The 15,511-nt window shown below is 32.5% G+C and overlaps 1 protein-coding gene across 1 annotated transcript; it reads right to left on the bottom strand.

Annotated features, from left to right (window-relative positions):
• Positions 1 to 1,076: 1,076 nt before the first annotated feature.
• LOC132311414 (calcium-dependent protein kinase 8-like) lies at positions 1,077 to 9,439 on the bottom strand. The gene is made up of 9 exons (XM_059809317.1): positions 9,143 to 9,439; positions 8,166 to 8,693; positions 6,976 to 7,099; positions 6,677 to 6,820; positions 6,280 to 6,432; positions 6,051 to 6,166; positions 5,744 to 5,911; positions 2,034 to 2,264; positions 1,077 to 1,329 (listed from the first exon to the last, which is right to left on the bottom strand). Exons 2-9 carry the CDS (start codon positions 8,670 to 8,672, stop codon positions 1,186 to 1,188), a joined length of 1,587 nt encoding a protein of 528 aa, XP_059665300.1. The 5' UTR covers positions 8,673 to 8,693; positions 9,143 to 9,439; the 3' UTR covers positions 1,077 to 1,185.
• Between the last annotated feature and the right edge of the window lie 6,072 nt (positions 9,440 to 15,511).

The raw sequence follows: 15,511 nt of genomic DNA, 5'->3' as shown, positions 1-15,511 counted from the left end.
TGTAAACGTATATTGTATTTACATTATATCTTACTCTTTATATATATATATATATATATATATATGTCTACCAACACTTATTCAACTACAATAACAAAAAATGGAGAAACCAACCCCCTTTTTTTTTTTTCAACAATAAAAAAAACTAGAGAAACCAACTTTTTTTTTTCCTTACAAAATTGGGTCTCTTTTCTAAAGCACGTGCCTACCAAAACGTAACACTCACTGCTATGCCACAATTCAAAGTCTCGTTAACCATAAAAAGTGAATGTGCCAGCCAAAAAAATAATTATAAGAAAATAAATTTAAAATAAACTAATTATTTCTTAAAAAAAAAAAAAAAAAAAAAAAAAAAAAAAAAAAAAAAAAATCACTTGTTTACCCATTCAAGAGAATTTTTTTTTTCTTTATAATTCATGTTTACCCTTCCAAAATATATATATATATTTATCCATAAAAAGTTTACAAAATTAAATTACACAATGCTCTTCCCTTTCCTCATTTCCTTGCTAAATCAAACATGAGAAAAACACATCTTCCCTTTCTCAAGGTATCTCTTCCATCCCCTCCAAGTCCCACCTACCCCTCCAATTTTTCATCCTTCGAACAGAGAGGAACAGAAAATAGGTGCCAAACAAAGAAAAGATGCCACTGCTAAATATAGAAGAATTGTTCAAGGCCCTAAAAGAGTAATTTAGCACTAAATGGAACAAGTTAACAACTTTCTGAAAACAAATGCAAAATCATCCAAAGAGATTGAGTTGTGTTACCATACCAACATGGCTAAATAGAGATAAGGGACTGCAAGGGTCAGTTTCTGTCAACAACACCACATAGAAACAACTTGGCAGCAGCTAGACTATGATGAGCCTAAATTTCACATATTCACAACACAATAACCACCTCACCAACTTTCTCTGTGGAACAAATTTTTTTTTTTCCCCCTTCTATAACTACATCAAAACAAACAAAATCTAAGCACAGCTACTTGAAAGATATTGACAGCCTCGCCCCGATCCTACTAATCCCCAAGTTCTCATTAAAAGGGGAGGAAAAAAAATTAATAATTTTGTGAATGAAAAAAAAAAAAAAAAAAAAGGAAAATTATGTAAAAGGAATATCCTTTCTGATTTTTCTCTCCCTCCATCACATTGGTTTTCTTAAAATTTTCCTTGTTCATCTACCTTAATTAGTTTCTAGCGAACCATCCTTCATCAACTTCAAACTGAGACTGTTGAACCGTTCTCGCGAATATTGCCTGGATGCTTTCCTCCAATCTGTACCAGCTTTCATCATTGCAGCGAATTCCTCATAACTTATACGCCCATCCTGTGTGTCCCAAAAAAAAAATCAAATTGAGGTCAAACTCCCTTATATCAAATGCATAACATGCATGTGATGCATAGAAGCCTAGAACCAGAAGTTTCAAGACATGTCGGACTAAATGGAAGTGTAGAGAAAACCTGATGTTTAAGGATGAAAAAGAAAGGCATGAGAGGAATTTAATTGTTCTGATTCAATAATAAAGGACATAAAAGTTAAAGATGATGGAGAAGACAATCCAAAAGGAGCAGATGAAGAGGAACAACAGAATGATATTATGGTGTTTAGCAAATAATGTGATCCCAAGTTAGAAAGGAAAAACTATATAAAAGCTAGAATACAAGTTAGTAGTCGTATTCATGGCATAAAATGAAAAGAAGCCAAGAAGCAAGTGTTTGTCCCAAAGAGTTGTGTCCCCCGGGATAAAAGAGTTGTCAAGGGTAAGGAACTTGTAGAGGTAAAAAACCAGAGCTAAGAACTAAGATGATCTAGTCATGTTAAACAAAAGCAAAACCAGTACCTATAAAGGGTGACAAGTTGCAAGTTGAATACTCCATATTGATAATTGAAACCAGAAAGAAATTAAAGATTGAATGAGCATTTATGGTTGGCCATAAGATATAGTCCTCATAAAGAGGTAAATAGAATAAAATTGTTCACAGTGAAAAATTAAATGTTAATTACATCAACATAGGCATTGCAACACTCACCTTATCGGTGTCAACATCATGCATGATGGCGCTGATAACTTCCTCACTGTTGGTGTCATCTTCATCACTCAAGGCATCTCGCAGCTCTTCAATCTCTATATAACCACTTTGATTCCGATCAAAGAATGCAAAAGCTTTACGTAGGTGCTCATCATTGGCCATCTTTCTGAGATGAACCGAAACAGCTACAAACTCTCCACAATTCAGAGTTCCATCACCATCAACATCGGCCTGTAGAAACCAGGTCTCAATTTATTGATGAATAGAAACAACAAAGCATCATACCCAGAGATTAATACTTCCAATAACTTGACCTGATTAAGTGCTAAGGAAAGCTAAAAGAAGAAGAGATAAAAGAGTAGGGGTGGAAGCGAAAGTAGAGGTCTTTGGTTTTGTAAGAAAAACATGCCAAACTTATTAGGATTCTTTATCTGGTATACAAAACTTTGTACGTTCATCCACAATTAGTAACATAATGAATGCGTCTTTAATTTAATGCTTTGTTCGGTAGGAAGGTGTTAAGAGTGTTTCTCAATTTCATCATAGTGCTTTATTTGAGGTGGAGAAATCTTTAATTAAGGTAGAGCTATGAAAAGATCCTTGTTCGAGATGGAGCACGTGCGTGAAGACATATTTTGATCACATGTTGATTATGTGAAGAATTGGGGGGTTCAAAGTTGCCGATTTTGGCTTATCTTTGGCTACTGCCAAAGTAGAACCGGCTCAACATGCGCGTATAGTTTTTTGGCTTTGGTTACTGCCAAAGTTGAACCGGTTCAAATGGGGCTAACCAGTTCAACTTGGACAGTGAGTTATTGGAAGTTACGAGAAATAGTTTCCTAATTGGTTTTGGAAGCTAGAATACTTGGGGAAAAAGCTGTAGATTTGGGGTAGAAGTTGTATCTCTATTTTAGAGTTAAAGACTAATATGCTAATGCCTTGTAGGCAAGTTGATCCTTGTCCAACAAGGAATTGGGTTTGAAGACTAAAAATAGAGATGGGTATGAGAGAGAGAAGATTGGAGAGAGAGAGAGAAGATTGGAGAGAGAGAGTTGAGATTGTGAGAGAGAAAAGAGTATGTAATCAAGTTTTTGTAGTAAATTAATCGTTCTTCGCCCGTGAACTAGGCAATTTGCCAAACCATGTAAATCTCATTTCTTGCTTGCGTGCGTTTTTTTTTTTTTTTTGCCAATTGTGTGTGAAACCCTGACAATTGGTATCAGAACCATGGCAACTATTACAGATGGAAAGTACGTGGTCGAGAAGTTTGATGGAAGAAGGAACTCCAGTCTTTGGCAAGTTCGGATGCGGGATTTACTGATTCAGCGTGGTCTAGGAGATGCTTTACATAAGTAACCAGAAAAGATGGAAGATGTAGATTGGACGAAGATCAACTTGAAGGCAATGAGTGCAATTCGATTAACATTGGCAAATGATATTGTGTATGATGTGCTAAAAGAAGATTTAGCAGCGGACATGTCGAAGAAGTTGGAGATTTTGTATATGGAAAAGAATCTCACCAACCGGTTAGTTTTAAAGCAAGAGTGCAATTCGAAAAGATGAAAGATGCAAATTGGGCGAAGATCAACTTGAAGGCAATGAGTGTAATTCGATTAACATTGACAAATGATATTGTGTATGATGTGCTAAAAGAAGATTCAGCAGCGGACATGTGGAAGAAGTTGGAGAATCTGTATATGGGAAAGAATCTCACCAACCGGTTAGTTTTAAAGCAAGAGTTGTATTCCTTCAAGAGAAAAGAAGGGGTAAACCTACAAGAACATCTGGGTGAGTTCAACAAAATTATTTGTGATTTGTCTAACATTGATGTCAAGTTAAGTGATGAGGATAAAACAATTATTTTGTTAACGTCGGTACGCTCTATCCATAAGCATTTATTTAATACTTTGCTTTATGGAAGAGATACCATCTCGGTGGAACAAGTTAAGAGTGCTGTGTTCTCTAATGAAAAGTTGAATGATGAAAGAGAATCGTGATTCTCAGACTCAAGTTCTTATTGTTCAAGAGAAGAAAAGATTTGGAGCTACAAGAAACCTTGTGCCATTGTCCAGAAAGAAAGAAAAGTGCATCCGCGGCATCCACTGCTGCTGTTGTGTCTGATGATACGATAGAATAGAGTAATAATGATGAAGCATTATCAATCACTGATAATAGGGGAGAAGCTAAGGAATGGATACTTGATTCTGCTTGTTCTTTTCATGTGTGTCCTCGTAAAGAATGGTTTGCTACCTACTAACCTGTAGATGGTAAGGTATTTATGAGGAATAATGTCTCTTGCGATATTATCGGAATTGAAACAATTAAAATCAAGACAACGAATGGTTTAGTAAGAACTCTAACGAATGTACGCCATATTTCAAGTGTTAGAACTTATAAGGAATGTGATCTCTGTGGGAGCATTGGATTCCAAATGTTGCTGGTGTGAAGTGAATAATCGATTGATGAAGATTAGAAGAGGGCCATGTGTCATGCTTTTGTGAAGAAAGGTCAACAATCTCTATATTTTGTTGGGAAATACTATGTTAGGTGGAGCAATTGCAAAGCCGGAATAGAAGCCCATTTCAAGATCTACTAGAATAAAGAATCAAGAACAACAAGAGAAGGAAGAAGTTTTGACAATTGCAAGAGCACCAACCTTTATCCCAAAAGCAAGAAGAGTTCAATTTGGTGATGCGAAAGTAGATTCCAAATTTAAATATTTGAACTTGGAATTTGCAAAGAATAGATGAGTATGGTGGTGCGGTGAAGAACGACAAGAAGAAAAATGATGAATTTGAGAAAAGGTGGAGATTGTTAAAATGTTTCTCAATTTCATCATAGCGCTTTATTTGAGGTGGAGAAAGCTTTAGTTAAAGTGGATCTGTGAAAAGATCCTTATTCGAGGTGGACCACGTACGTGAAGACATATTTTGATCACGTGTTGATTACGTATAGTATTTTGGCTTTGGCTACTACCAAAGTTGAACCTGTTCAAATGGGGCTGACCGGTTCAACTTGGACAGTGAATTATGTAAGCTACGAGAAATAATTTCCTAACTGATTTTGGAAGCCAAAAGACTTGGGGAAAAAGCTGTAAATTTAGGGAAGAAATTGTATCTCTATTTTAAAGTTGAAGACTAATATGGCAACTCTTTGTAAGCAAGTTGATCCTTGTCCAACAAGGAATTGGGTTTGATATAGAGATGAGTATGAGTATGAGAAAATTATAGAGAGAAAGAGAGTTGAAATTGTGAGAGAGAAAAGAGTGTGTAATCAAGTTTTTGAAGTAAATTAGTCATTCTTCACCCGTGGACTAGGCAATTTGCCAAACCACGTAAATCTCATTTCTTGCTTGCGTGTGTGCGTTTTTTTTTTTTTTTCTTTTTCTTTCAGTTATATTTGCCAATTGTGTGTGTGAAACCCTAACAGAAGGAAGGAAGGGGTAGAGGTAATATAGGAAGGAATGAACAAACGTCCTTCTTTCGGTAGAGAGGAGATAAGGAGCGAAAGTAGAGGTCTTTAGTCAATTATAATGCTCTTTTTTTTTCTTTTTTTTTTTCTCTCTCTTTTAAGGTTGGTAACAGGTAGATGGAAGTATGAGAACATGACCTATTTTCGCAAATAGTTAATACAATCAATACAATACAACCATCCACAGAATAAAAAAATGAAGGGAAATTTTTTTAGCAGGGGACAATGATAATGCTCACAGCGTCCATTAGGATTTTAACATCTGCATCAGCGATCTGATGGCCAAGTTTTTGCAACCCATCCCTAAGCTCCTCAAGGTTTATCTTGCCTCTCTTGGTGGTGTCCATCTTATCAAATGCTTCCCTTATCCCAGCCACTTCCTCCACTGACAAATGCTCAGCCACCACCTGTGAATGTGACAAAAAGTCAAGACAGTCTCATAGAAATATGCAAGGCCAAAATATAGCCATGATTCACATTTACCTCAGCATTATTTTTAATAGGTACGTAAACTTCAGTAAACTATTCAGATATACTAATTATTACCCTTAGAGCCCTTTTTTTGAGCTTGTTCATTACAGAAAACTGTTTGAGCCTTGCTTTCACAGTCTCACCCAATGGGACATTTGGAGCCTTCTTTGCATTTTGCAACCAGGGATGCTCTACATCCAAAAGATTTGGGAAAGAGAATAATTAAATTTAGACTTCTCATTCACGTGGAGCAATGAACTGGACTCATATAAAACCATCAAATTCAAAAGTAAACAAACAATACCAAGAACTTGCTGAGCAGTAAGCCGCTGCTTAGGGTCTGGATCAAGCATTCTCTTCACAAGATCCTTAGCATTATCAGAAACTTTAGGCCATGGGTCTCTCTTAAAATCAATAACAGAGCGAATAATTGCTTGGGCTACTCCTTGTTCAGTTTCTGCATAAAAAATCGCATTGAATTTCCTTAAAAGCAGAACTAGAAGTAAAATATGAGGAACTCAGCTGTGTGTTTGTGTGAAGACCTCAATAAAAAACAGTTGATATTAAGTAACAAATTAATCTAATAATTTTATTTTACATTCCATATTTACCACTCTGCACCTACGGTCCTCAACTCTAACCCTCATAAGAGTTGAGCAGAAGATAAAAAAGTATTAACTGTTAGAAGTAGAGAACCAAACCTGCCCAGAAAGGCGGAACACCACAAAGCAGAATGTACAGAATAACTCCAGCACTCCATACATCAATCTCTGGGCCATAATTGCGTTTTAGAACCTCTGGAGCCATGTAATAAGGACTTCCCACTATCTCGCTAAAGTGCTCACCTGTATAAAAATGGCAATCTTCAGGTACAGCAGAGAAAAACGTATAAATATATAAAGTGATAAAAAGCACCTAATGCTGATGTTCCCAAAAAAGGAACAAAAAGAAAGTCTCCTAACACATTAGTGAATGCAATTGAGTCACTTGAATGCAATACCAGGTTTAAAGAAAACTGACAACCCAAAATCAATCGTCTTTAAGGGGGAAGTTTCCTTCTTGTTTGCAAAAAGGAAGTTCTCTGGTTTGAGATCACGATGCATCACTCCATTCCTGTGACACATCTGCAATGCAATGGAAACAAAACAAACTTAGATTTATTGAACAAGAGAAAGCTTAACTAAAAGGAACCATGATCTCCCAAACAATTAAAATCATAATTGCTGGCATCACCAAAGGCAGTGAAGGGTTTGGTCCAGCATGGACATGCAAGCACATTCACACTCACACACGGAGTGCAAATGAGAGAAAAAGAAAACATAATAATAGGATGCGTAGGTACAAGAATCCAAAGTTCAAAGAGAAAATTCTATCAAATGTATAGGAAAGGCAAATGCACCCATGACAGGATCAAACAAAAGGCAAGAGTAACCTTTACTAGTAAGCACCATAAAAAAGACAACATCACTTAATAATAGAAAATACCATAGCAGCCATCAGATCAGTTCAGTTCAATAGATCCTGAAAAATCAAAAAGGATAAAAATAAAAAATAAAAAATAAAAACTATGTACATTCACCAAGTGAAGACCTTTTGTAACCTTTTGTCGGAATTTTTTAGAAGACATTTATAGTGGGAGCTTCAGATAGACAGTAACGATAAACTTCTAAGAATAAGATCCTACTTGTTTAGCCTTTATAAGCATATAGGGATAAGATCATATATGTTTAGCAATGATCAGCATATGAAAGCTCAAGCAAAACACTATAACTCTAGGAATATAATCCAGGTAGACCACCAAAGTGACTGCATTAAGAAAATATTCAGTGTACTTGCAGAGAAAAAAAAAAAAAGGTGAAATTTTTGCCCCATCAATTGGGAACTAAATTTTATAAGAACAAATATGACTAGAATGTACGAGAATCTCTGAAACTCATCCATGTCAAAACTAATAGCAATATTTGACAAATAAAAATAAATAAATAAAACTATTTAAGAACAAAAAAATTGCAATGCTATCACAAAAAATAATCAACAAACATAAAATCCAGACCAAGAACATTAGACCGAAATTTCACGAACACAGATTAACTCATCAACATTAAAACAGACCCCAATACAAATTAGACGCTAAGGATCAACATATAAATTGTATCAATTCAACATCATATAAATTGGCCAGGATTATACCTGAACAACTTCCACAATGGTCTTCATTACCGCTGCAGCCGCCCGTTCTGTGTAATGCCCCCTTGCAACGATACGGTCAAACAACTCTCCGCCCTCACACAATTCCATGACAATATGAACTGCATTGTCATCCTCATAAGTGGCCTTCAAAGTCACAATATTGGGATGCTCTGGCAAATGCTTCATAATCTCAACCTCCCTCCTCACATCCTCTATGTCCACCATTGTCCTAAGCTTCTTCTTCGATATCGATTTGCAGGCAAGTCTTTCATTTGTCTCTACATCAGTACACAAGTATGTTATCCCGAATTCGCCTCTCCCGAGCTCACGACCCAGATCATAACGCTGCGAAATGTTGCGACCCGTTGGATCTTTCAATACACACAGCTTGTCTCCACTTTCAGATCCATGATTTGCACCATAATCAATTGAGAATGGATTGGGTTTCTTCTTCTTCCCTCTTTTCTTCTCAGAAGAATCAGCAGGGGTTACACAGCAATTTCCCATGGATCAAATCTTCAAATTTACCTGTATTTTCGAGGACAGGCAACAAATTGTAAAGAAATAAGAAGCCAAATCTGATATTTGTGAGCCTAAAAAATAAAAAAGGGAAATGCAATTCGAAGCTAAGCTATAAATTTCAAAATTTCTGAGATTTGAAGAAAACCCAATAACATATGAAGAAATAACAAGTCAAAATCTGATCTCTGGACACAACATCATGAAGAAAATACTACAAAAATTCAAGGGGAAAATTGCAAATTAGGGTACAGATATTTTTTATTTATTTGAAATGGGAAAGTTGAGATTAGATTAAACAAGATGCTTTTCCAAAAACTCCGGAAGTTTTAGAATTTTCTAAAACTTGCAAAAGAGACCAGGAAATTATTGATTTCCCAAAAAAAAAAACAGAAGAAAAAAGGGAAAGAAAATCTAGAAAATACAAATCCAAATAGCAAATGTTACAACAAACCCACCTGTGATTTTCCTTTTGTGATTATATTGGCGTATGATGAGAAAATTTGAGGAGGTCCCAGATGGGTTTTGAAGGTCAGGAGCTTCAATCAACCAAAAAAGTGAATGGGTGGTTGGGAAGTAGATAGCTGTGTAGAGAGGAATTCTTCAAGGTGTGAATCCGCCATGGAGGACGAGAGAGTCAAAGCTCTTTTGCAGAGGCTTTTCTCTCTCCTAACCTTCTGTCTGTCCCTCTGTCGCTGTCTCTTTCTCTCTCCTCTCTCTTTTCTCTCTCTAATTATCTCTTCTAATTTTATGGGAATAAGACAGAATATCCCCTACCTCACTTCTTGTTATCTTCATTTCTATTTTTTTTCTCTATTTTAATTTCCTCTCCACAACTCAGCGGAAACGAAATTTCCTCTTCCTAATATATCCCAACGCGTTATAATTTTCAATTTTTTGTCCAACTTTTTAAGGAAAATTGTTAATTTGGTTATTCTCGTCATTAATTAAGCTTCATTGAATCAAATGACTTGAGAATATATATATATATATCAAATGACTTGTAATTTGCTCTTTCCTTAAAAAAACAAAAAAAAATTACAGTTACGTGGTGTTTGAAATTTAAAAGTTTATTTTTTACTTTAATTAGATTAGATAAAATATTTATATATACATTAATAATTATTATTTAAGTCTAAAATATCCTTCAATCTCTTATTCCAATATACTAAATTATTTTCCTTAAATCAAGCAACTTTTTATATAATTTTTTTACTTAAAAGTTTAGGAAAATAAGATCTTTCCGTTAATTTTGAATCTTGAATCTTACTGCTGCAATATATACACTCACGAGAATTTATACAAACAATTAAAAAAAATTAATATAGTAAAAAATGGGGCAATAAAAGAGTAATATATATATATATATATATATATATATATATATAAACTCCAACAATGCTTGTCTTAGATCGCATAAGAAAGAACCTCATTTTTATAATGAGATGGTTCAATAAAACATCAATAAGGGTTTAAGTTTTAAAAGAAAGAAAAAAACAATGATGACTACTGGCAATAGAAATTGACTCTTCCTTCTTTCTCTCTCAAGCAGTTAAATATATTATTTATGTGGTTTGAATCTAAAATCAAATATTATTCTGGAGAAAAAAAAAATTATATATATATATATATATATATATACACACACCACATATTACAAAGAGTGGGAATGATGATGTTCCCTCTCTCAAATACATAATTACATGTTATATTCGTAGTAGTATGGCACATTATACCAAATTAAATAACTTTTTGATAGAAAAATTTAATAGATCTATTTTTATTGTTTTATTTGGTGATAATCATCTTTAAACAATTAAACTTGGATGAGAAGCTTGTATATAGATACAAAAGAAAAGAAGATGAACATGGAATGTTTTGAAATTTATGAGAGATTGTGATGAGAAAAGAAAAAAAAAAGAAAGAAGATGAACATGAAAAGTTTTAAAATTTATATATAAGTGAAAGGAAAAAAAAAAAAAAAAAAACTCTCATGACCAAAAAAAAAAAAAAACTATATATATCATTTGCCATGAATTAATAGTGATTATTTATCTCAACTCTCAGATATGACCAAAAGATGTCGATCTAATAAAGAGAGAAAGTGAGAAAGAGAGAGTCCTGATCTCTTGCTCTTACATTAAATCTAACGGTCATTTTTCAAACCCACCTTTTACCACAAAACCACCCTCACCTTATTTTTAGTTTTTATATTTAATTTTACCATTATCACCTACTAAAACAAAAAAAGGTAATTACCAAAATAAAAATAGAAACCTTTGAAAAAAAAAAAAAAAAACCAGTATATTTTACTAAAAATATGTACGTATCTTTCAATTTTGTAACAATAGAATTGTATTATAGCATTTTTATAAGAAATATCAATTTTGCAATAACAGTATGATATTATAGAATTTTCCTAAGAAACATCAATTTTGCAACTATAAATTTACCAACAAATATACTGTAATATTGTATTTTGGAATATGGAATTAATTAATTGGAATTGAAATTGAAGAAAATTTCATTTAGAGTTTGAACAAATTTTTTTTCTATTTCAATTTGAAGTTGAGCATTTGGTGAAATTCATTATTGAATCTTTACCAACAAATATACTGTAATATTGTATTTTGGAATATGGAATTAATTAATTGGAATTGAAATTGAAGAAAATTTCATTTAGAGTTTGAACAAATTTTTTTTCTATTTCAATTTGAAGTTGAGCATTTGGTGAAATTCATTATTGAATCTTTGAATTTGTGAGTTTGATTATTAGATGATGATAATATACTGATTATGGTGGGACGAATCCATCTCAGAAACAACAAGGTAACTAAAAAAAAAGGTGAAGCTCTTCTCACAACCTTATCCATGGAGAGAAATCATTTGTCACTTTTGTCTATGGATTCAAATTCAGCCACGCACAAAGAAATGGGGAGAGAGTTGATTATCTTTTATTGTTACAGTGAGTGGTAATGGTAAAATTAAATATAGAAACTAAAAATAGGGTTAGAGTAGTTTTATGTTAAAAAGAAAGACCATAGGTGAGTTTGAAAAATAACCGTTAAATTTAATCTAACGGTCTATATAGAAAGTGTGGATTAATTTTCCTGTTCCATGGGAAGTAAGAGATCAGGACTATATATATATATATATATATATATATATATATATATATATATATATATATTCTCCATAACAATGTTTGATTTTAGATTCAAAACACATAAATAATATATATCTATACGTGAGAGAGAAAGAGGGAAGGGTTAGTTTTTAGGGAAAACTACGTATAGGTAGACTTAGTAGCCTTAAATAATAAAATAGTCTAATTTTAAAGTTTATTTTTTAATTTGATTAAATTAAACAAAATAATTACAAATACATCAACAATTATTATTAAAGGCCAAAATACCCTTCAAACTCTTATTCTAAAATACTAAAATATCCTTATAATTATATAAGAATTTTGGAGCCTATTTTGGTCCAATTCTTACGTGGGATGGACACATCATTGTTCTTATCATTTTTTTTTCTTTCCAAAACAACGTTTCTCTCTCTTCAATTAGATTGGCTCCATTCCTCTATCTTCATCGTCTCTTCTCTTCCCTCTCGTTCTAAGCCTCTTTCTTCACTTGATTGTTGTTATTATTGTTGCTTTTGGTTTTGATAACTTTTCTGAACAACCACATTGATGAGGGAGTGACTGACATGACCAGAGGATTATTATACAAACTTTAATTGGCTTGTCTTTGTCGTCTTAGTCAGATCTCTTGTATGATGGCTTAAGCTTCATCTTTTTATCTACAATGATTTGCTTACCAAAAAAAATAAAGGATAAACTAAAATTTTTGATTCTTGGGTCAATTGATCTATACCAGTATGGTTACATATATAACCCAGACAAAAAAAAAAAAAAATTTAGAAAATTTTGAAATCAGACCGATCTAATTGAAGAGAGAGAAAGTCTCATTGAATAATGAAAATCTATTTGAAAATTAAGAACAAGTATCACAACTTGATCCCTAAACATCTAGGAATGATCCCAAATTTATCAGAAAATAGTGTTATGTGTCGTCAAAAAATGTATGTTTAAACATGTAAATAGTACATATAAAGAGGGAGAAAATGCCATGTAAAATAAATTTGGATTTGTAAGAAAATATTATTCAACCTTAATCGTTTGTCATGCTTGTTGCAATGGATTTGATTTTCTTCACAGATTTTCTTCACTAACACTCCTTCCAAGCTCCTTCCAAACACAGAATTCACAGTCAAGATTTGATAGTTTCTTAATTGACTTTTGGTATTTTGAAATTATATAACTCTAAGGATAGTTTGGTATTTTAGAATAAGAATTTGGAGGGTGTTTTGGACCTTAATAATTATTATTGATGTATTTGTAATTATTTTGTTTAATTCAATCAAATTGAAAAATGAACTTTAAAATTAGACTATTTTGTTATTTAAGAGTACTAAGTCTATTTATATGTAGTTTTCCCTAGTTTCTATGGTATGTAGTCATCATTTTTTTTTTTTTTTCCTTTTAAAATTTAAATACATATTGATGTTTTATTGGGCACCTCATCATAAGGAGGAGGTTCCTTCTTATGCGGCCTAAGGTAAGCAATGTTCATTAAACTCTTTCATGCCAAGAACAAATCTTCTTTGATGATGCATGCCTTGAGATGATCATCATTTGACTCAATTTATACTTTTTTTATAAATAAAAAAATGGTTGTTGGTATACCATTTACCTAAGCAACCATTTACTTTCATGATCTCTCACTCTCGAGTGCATGTATATTGTATGTATGTGTGTGTGTATTTTTTCTTTGCACATGAAAGTTTTCACATTTGCAAGGTTTATATTGGTACGAATTAGGAGATATGGTTAAAGTTATGTACACAAAAAATTATATATATATATATATATATATATATATATATATATATATATATGTATATGTAATTAATTTTTACTTATTGGGAAAAAAAAATTCTACACGTATAATAAATTTTTACTAAATTATTTGTATATTTCTAAATTGATATTTGCAGGTTTGAACCGAGATTGATTAGGAGATACAGTTAAAGTTAAGTGTACAAATTTTTTTTCTATATAAATGTAAGTGCTATTTTTTATTTTATTCATTTTTGGTAATATATACATCAAATGCAAAAATGCCCTTTAAGTTAAAAGTCAACTCAAAAAACTTGTTTTTCTAAATTTCTTGAAAGAACTATTGATTTAGGAAGAATAACTTGGTATTTTGAAATAAAAGTTGTAGGGTATTTTAGACCTAAACAGTAATTTTCAATGCATATGTAATTATTTTGTTTAAATCAGCCAAATCGAAAAATCAACTTTTAAAATAAAATGATTTGTTATTTAGGACTCCTAATTCTACTTAAGTGTAGTTTTCCCAAAAAAAAAAAAAAAAAAAAAGCTAGGAACCATGTTTTAAATCATTAACGTCAAAACAAAATTATTAGGAGTAATTATATATAATTATTTATTTTTAATTTGTAGCCACAAGAAACTCTCATCTTTATAACAATTTAAACTCTTAGCCTTTTATTTAGTTGTTGTAATACCCTTAATTTTAAATAGGATAGTCTCGATATTTATTTTTATGGTTTTATTGCATTTTTAAATTAATTATTTGTTTAATTGGCTATTTATTTAATTGAATTATTTGATTTCATTTAAATTATATGCTTCTGTGGAAATTGAACTAATTGTTTTATTTGAATAAATTGATTAATTAATTTATAGTGTTTAGTGGTAATTAATTGTTTTAATTAAATGTTTTTATTTTAAAAGAGTTGGGCTTGAATAGGAGTAATGAACTACTTGGAAAGTATTGGTGGGTAAAGATATTTACTTATCAATTCTTTAATTATATTTATGGGTATGAGTATATTGGGAGATTACTTTTATTTATTCAAATAAATAGTTAGTAATATTATAACAATTGGAGAATATATAAATATAAAGTATATTGTATATATATTATTGTTGCACGTTGATCTGTTACTTATATAGATATAAGGTATTTAGTTTATTTTTCTTTTCCTTTCCCTTGAGTGATTAGAATTAGGTTAAATTTATATTGCCTATAAATATATTATTATAAGTCTGCGTAGGGTTAAAAACAAAACCCTATTCACGTACAGAGAGGTTTGAGAGAACGAATTAGGGTTTTAACCAAGAACAAGGGCTGAACCAAGGAGAGGTTATTGAAACTTGCTTATGGGTTGAACCTAGGGCAACAGAGGAGTTGAGAACAGTCAAGGAATTGCCGAAAATCAGAGATGACAGTTTAAGGTTTCAAACTGAAACCTAAGGCAAGTTCTATATCTTACTCCTTCCCTTAGACTTGTGTTCTGTGCATGCCCAGATAATCTTCAGGATTTAAATTGGATATTAAAACTGGTCTTGATTGTATGTTAATTCTGAATTAGAATAATATTATGTGACTTTGTTTGAAATTGTTTAATCTTGAATTGAGTTGCATGAATGTGTGTTTTAATTGGTATTAGTGATGTATACCGGGTTATATACATGATGGGGATGTGTTGGGACCTAGTTCAGACACCTAAGAACCTTAGTAATGGAGGATAGAGGGACTAGAAGTCGCTGGAGGTAAAGTAGATGAGGAAAATAGGGGAAGAACAAGCTCCCTTTTGAAGGGAGCAGGCTCCCCTTTTCAAAGAGGCGGCTCCCCCTTGTGGGGAGCCAGCTCTACAAGGCAAAGAGGCGGCTCCCTTGAGGGGGGAGCCGGCTCCATGATGAAGGGAGGCGGCTCCCTCTTTGAGGGAGG

Source organism: Cornus florida, unplaced genomic scaffold (genome assembly GCF_030987335.1).
Source record: "Cornus florida cultivar Cherokee Brave unplaced genomic scaffold, ASM3098733v1 CherokeeBrave_3.0.0_Hap2_Chr06, whole genome shotgun sequence".
NCBI lineage: Eukaryota > Viridiplantae > Streptophyta > Magnoliopsida > Cornales > Cornaceae > Cornus > Cornus florida.
The sequence above is the reverse complement of the archived record's forward strand: the minus strand, read 5'-3'. Positions and strand labels throughout refer to the sequence as shown.